We start from the raw sequence: 6,000 nt of genomic DNA on the forward strand, positions 1-6,000 counted from the left end.
TCTATTTTTCCTCTTACCCAAACCATCTGAACTTTTCCTCCTTTGTACAGGGACACTGACTCACTTATAATGAAACTTACTGTCGTCTTGCCTGAGAAGCGCAAGCTGAGGATAGACTGGGCACTGAATCTGAGATTTCTTTGGTTTTATAATTCTTCATTCAGTGAGAGTAAATTTCTGGAGCCATTAAAGGAAGCCCAATGATACCTGTAAGCCAATTTAAAGAATGCCTAGATTCTTTAAATCAGACAAGTTTAAAAATTGTCTTTTGTCATGAACAGCTTTTTCATTTGTTCTTGGAATATAATAATCTCTGGCAAGGCCAGAATGTAATGCCTGTCCTTAACTGCCCTTGTGGATTGGTGGTGAGCAGCTGTATTGAACCACTGCAGTGCATGTGGTGTATTGTGGTTTTGTGTAACACAATATTGTTAGGAAGGGAGTTTGAGGGGGGTGATGTATTTTCAAATCAAGGTGATTTGTACTTGGAAAGAACTTGGTTATTGTTGTATCTGCATGCATTTGCTGCCCTTGGTTTCCTGGGTGGTAGAATTTGTGAGTATGGAAGGTATCATTCCAGGATACTTGGCAAGTTGTCTGTGGTACTCAGTGGAGGCATTGTATAGGTGATGGATGGATCCCTGTCTAGGAAATTACTTTGTCTTGGATAGTATCAAGCTTTTGGAATGTGATCATTAACTGTATCGTGGTACAGCAAATCAATTATTGACTTCAAATTGTTCTGTGAGTGAAATGTGAATGATTGTACTGATTTCTGAAAAGCATTTACAAAGTATATCTTTTTTTTTTCCTAATATCTCACATATGAAGTGGTCTACCCAAACCAGACTTCTCTGAATTCAGGGATCCCTTTGAAACATCCGCTTTTAATAAACTTTATAGAGGTATGTATTAATTAATTTATGGTGGTCTCACATTCTCTTGAAATGCCTTAATAGCTCAGTGTGAAAATGTGAACTCATTAAGGTTAAGGAGCAGGTGTTGCACTTCCTGCAGTTACATAGGAAGGTGCTGTGGAAAGGGGGTATGGTTTTAGTGGTTGATGAATGGACGAGAATGTCTTGCAGGGAACGATCCCTGCACAATGCAGACAGGGGAGTGAGGGGAAGATGTATTTACTGGTGGTGTTCTGCTGGAATTGTCTGAAATGGTGGAGAATGATCCTTTGAATGCGGAGGCTGATGGGATGAAAAGTGAGTACAAAGGACATCCGATGGTGCTGTTGTGAGCAATAGGAAGGGGCAAGGGAGGAAGCACAGGTAATAGGTTGGAAGACAGTCTGACTGAGTGTTATTTTGAAGGGTTTTGTTGCATCTATATTCAACATTACTTCAAATTAATCTTCAAACGTTATGTTCTTTTGCATACAAACATTTCAACATTTAACTGAAAAATTATAAAATTTATGTACAACAATTTTAATTGTTTAAACTTGCATGTTTGATAGATTCTTTTCATTGAAAAAAAAGTTGAACCATCTTATCTTACAGTTGTCCCTGTGAAGAAAGTTCACTCTTTGAATATAACTTGGGCACTTCCTCCCCAGAAGCAGTATTACAGGTATAATATTTATTATCGTGAATGAACAAGATCCTTGTGGTACACCATTAGACACTGGCCTCCAGTCACTCAAATAATGTTCTACCACTACTAAACCAGTTTCTGGGCCATCGTGGAGATAGCAAGAACTGCAGGTGCTGGAGTCAGAGTCAATATAGTATGGAGCTGGAGGGACACAGCAGGTCAGGCAGCATCAGAGGAGCAAGAATGTTGACATTTTGGATTTACACCCTTTATCAGGATTGGACTGATGAAGGGTGTAAACCCAAAACGTTGACTTTACTGGCCCCTCAAAAAGTGAAACCACACTAGCTGTCCTCCTGACCTCTGGCACTTCCCCTGTGGCCAGAGAGGAATGAAAAATTTTTGTCAGAGCCCCTGAATTTTCCTGCCTCGCATGGGATGCAGTTCATTCAGGCCAGAGGATTTGTCTGTTTTAAGCCTGACAGACCCTCTCAAACCTCTCCATTTCTTAGGTCAAACAGTGCAAGTTCCTCTTGGTCCCTTTTCTTGAATGCCATACCTACGTTCTCCTTTTCTAGAATGAAGACTGAAGAGAAGTATTCATTCAACACTGTTCCAATATCCTGTGGCTCTACACACAGGTTGTCCCCTTGGTCCGTAATGGGTCCTACTCTTTCCCTGGTTAACTTCTTCCCTTTAATGTATTTATAATCATGCCCCCCATTTGCTTTTCTAATTGCTTTCTTAAGTTCCCTCTTGCACTCCAGAGCTGCAGCTGAATTGCTCCCTTTAGACTTGCTGAAAGCCCTACCCTTCTTCTGTACCCAGTTCTGAATTATCTTAAACATCCAGAGTTGTCTGAACTTACTGCTCCTACGTTTCCCTCTAAAGGGCATATGTTGGACCTGTAGTCTCCCCAGCTCATTTTTGAATGTTTCCCCCATTGTTCTGCTGTAGATTTATCCGCAAAGAGCTGTTCCCAGTCTACTGCCTAAATGCACTCCCACTGACACATCAAACACTTGCCTGGCTTCTTTCCCCAGAATCAGATCCGGCACCGCACCGTCCCTGGTTGGGGCTTGTACATGTTGATACAAAAAATTCCCTGGATAAACACTATAACTATCCCGATTTATGTTGGAAAAGTTGAAATTCTCCAGTATAATTACCCAATTATTACTCTTAAACACCTATGTTATCTGTCTACATATTTGTTCCTCCATCTCCTGCTTACTCTTTGGGGGCCTGTAATACACTTCCTGTAAAGCACAGCCCCCTTAACTTTCCTAAGTTTTACCCATAAAGCCTCGTTTGAGGATCCTTCCAAGATATCACCTCCTTATTGCAGTAATTGACTCTTTAATGAATAGTGATACACCGCCATGCTCTTTACACCCTCCTCTGTCTCGCCTAAAGTTCCTATACCCCAGAATGTTAAGTTGCCAGTCCAGCATTACTTCAACAATATCTCTGTGGTGGCAACATGATCATATTTCCAAATGTCAATCCTTGTCATTAACTCATCAGTCTTATTATTATACTCATAGCATTAAAGTAGGAACCTTCCAGCCTTGCCTTACTCTCTTGACACTCAACATAGCTGAACTCACTGTGACTTGTTTCATTTTCTGTAGCACGATGTTTTTGTTTCATTGAAATTCTGTGTCCTCTCCCCCTGTCAGACTAGTTTAAATTCCTCCCAACAGCACTAGCAAACCTACCTGCAAAGGTGTTGGTCCCAGTGTAGTTCAGGTGCAGACATTTGTACATGCCCCACCTTCCATAAAAATGGTCCCAGCGATGTAGGAATCTAAAATTCTCCCTCTTGCACCAACTCATGAGCCACGCACATGGCACTGGGAGTTTACAACCATTGAAGTCCTGCTTATTAATCTACTGCCTAGCTCCCTGAATTCTTGATGCAAGACCTCATTCCTCACTTTGCCCATATCATTGTACCAACATGTACCACAACCTCTATCTCATCACCCTCCTGTTTTAGAGTGCCCGGCAGCCATTCAGTGACATCTCTGACCCTGGCACCAGGGAGGCAACACACCATCCTAGAGTCACATCTTTGGCAGCAGAAACTTCGGTCAACTCCCCTGAGTAAAGATTCCCCTATCATTATCACTAAATCATAACTGAACATTATACGCTTTGGACCTCTGCTTCCTATGTAGATGAGCAAAGCACTTTTGAGATATTAAGGAAAAGTACAGTTGGTTTTAAAATTTCACAGTGTGTCATTGGAGCCAATGGCAGCCTTCATACTGGCTGGAATTATACTATGCCTTTTACAAAGTGTAACCAATACAAACGTATGGTGTAGATTTCACCTCGAGCTTTCAATGCCATTAGGATAGAATTCCTTTCAAATTTACAAGTACCTGAAAATAATATCTCATTGATATAGAAATAGTAGTTTAATGGCAGCGTTGGTTAAAATAGGATATGATTTGTTTCAAGTGCTGAGGTTTACAAGGTTATTTTATGTATGTTTTAAAAATCTGTTGCCAGGATTAAACCACTCCACTATATATCATGGCTAATAGGACATGAAGGCACAGGCAGTATCCTGTCCCTGCTTCGAGCGAGGTAAGTGCTTGGCATTGTGAAGTTTGAGCGTAATAAAGATGGCAAAAATGCTTTACTATGTATAATTGATCATTTTTATTGTTGATTTTGCTATAATTCACTGCATTGGAAAGGAAAATTTTGCAATATATTTTTTAAAAAAATCATTCATGGGATATGGATGCCGCTGGCAAGGCCAGCATTTCTTGCCCATCCCTGGTTGCCTTGAAGGTGGTGGTGAGCTGTCTTCTTGAATCACTGTGGTCCATGTGCTTGTAGGTGAAGACAGAACGCTGTTGAGGAGAGGGAGCTTTTAGGATTTTGACCCAAGATATCATCAAGCTTCTTCAGTATTGTTGAAGCTACACTCATCTAGGCAAGTGGGGAGTATTCCATCAGACTCCTGATTTATGCCTTGTAGGTGGAGAGTCACATGAGTTATTTGTAGAATTCCTAGCCTGTGACTTGCTTTTGTAGCAACTGTATTTATCTGGTTAGTACAGTTGAGTTTCTGGTCAATGTTAACCCTTAGGATGTTGAAAATGAGTGATTCAGTGATGATAATGCCCTTGAATATCAAGAGATGTTAGTTAGATTCTCTCTTGTTAGAGATGGTCATTGCTTGATGTTTGTGTAGTGTGAATTTTACTTGCTATTTTTCAGCCCAAGCCTGGAATTGTCCAGGTTTTGTTGCATTTGGGCATACACTGCTTCAGCATCTGGGGAGCCATGAATGGTGCTGAATGTTGTGCAGTTATCATCATCGTCATCATCATCAGTTGTTTACTTGTCCACCATCATTCATGATTGGATATGGCAGTACCGCAGAGTTTAGATCTGATCAGTTGGTTGTAGGACCGCTTAGCTCTGTCTATCAATTACTGCTTATGTTGTTTGGCATGCAAGTAGTCCTGTTGGTAGCTTCACCAGGTTGACACTTCTTTTTCGGGTACTGCATTTGGCATGTCCTCCCCTGCACTCTTCTTTGAACCAGGATTAATTCCTTGACTTGATTTTTAATGGCAGGTTGGGGTATCTGCTAGGCCACTAGGTTGCAGATTGTATTGGAGCACAATTCTGCTGCTGATGGCCCATGGTGCCTCACAGATGCCCGTTTTTGAGTTGCTCGATCCGTTCAAAGATCATAAGAAATAAGACCGGGAGTAGGCCATTTATGCCGTTGAGCCTACTCCTCCATTCAGTAGAATCATGGGTGATCTGACATTCCTCATATCCGGTTTCCTGTATTTTCTCCATAAACCTTGATTCCCCTACTGATCAGTAGTAAATCTAGTCCCATTTGCCAGCATTTGGCCAATATCCCTCTAACCTCTTCCTATTTATACACTCATCCAGATGTCTTTTAAATGTAGTATTTGTACCAGCCTGCACCACTTCCTCTGGCAGCTCATTCCATACACGCACCACCCTCTGCATAAAAAGATTTCCCCTTTTGAATCATTCCCCTCTCACCTTAAACCTATGCCCTCTAGTTTTGGATTCAAAGAACAAACGAAGAACAAAGAAAATTACAGCACAGGAACAGGCCCTTCGGCTCTCCAAGCCTGTGCCGATCCAGATCTTCTATCTAAACCTGTCACCTATTTTCCAAGGATCTGTATCCCTCTGCTCCCTGCCCATGCATGTATTTGTCTAGATAAATCTTAAATGACGCTATTGTGCCCGCCTTTACCACCTCCGCTGGCAACATGTTCCAAGCACCCACTACCCTCTGCGTAAAGAACTTTCCACGCATATCTCCCTTAAACTTATCCCCTCTCACCTTGAAATCGTGATCCCTAGTAATTGAGTCCCCCACTCTGGGGAAAATGCTTCTTGCTATCCACCCTGTCTATACCTCTCATGATTTTGTAGACC

General features: G+C 41.6%; 1 protein-coding gene across 1 annotated transcript in view; it reads left to right on the forward strand.

Moving 5' to 3' along the window:
- nrd1a (nardilysin a (N-arginine dibasic convertase)) overlaps positions 1-6,000 on the forward strand; it is a 92,239-nt gene that overhangs the window by 25,264 nt on the left and 60,975 nt on the right. The window contains exons 9-11 of the mRNA XM_048602097.1: positions 832-905; positions 1,512-1,581; positions 4,066-4,143. Coding sequence (XP_048458054.1) covers positions 832-905; positions 1,512-1,581; positions 4,066-4,143 — 222 coding nt within the window. The remainder of the gene's footprint in view (positions 1-831; positions 906-1,511; positions 1,582-4,065; positions 4,144-6,000) is intronic.

This window comes from Rhincodon typus, chromosome 10, assembly GCF_021869965.1.
Source record: "Rhincodon typus isolate 14 chromosome 10, sRhiTyp1.1, whole genome shotgun sequence".
Classification (NCBI taxonomy): domain Eukaryota; kingdom Metazoa; phylum Chordata; class Chondrichthyes; order Orectolobiformes; family Rhincodontidae; genus Rhincodon; species Rhincodon typus.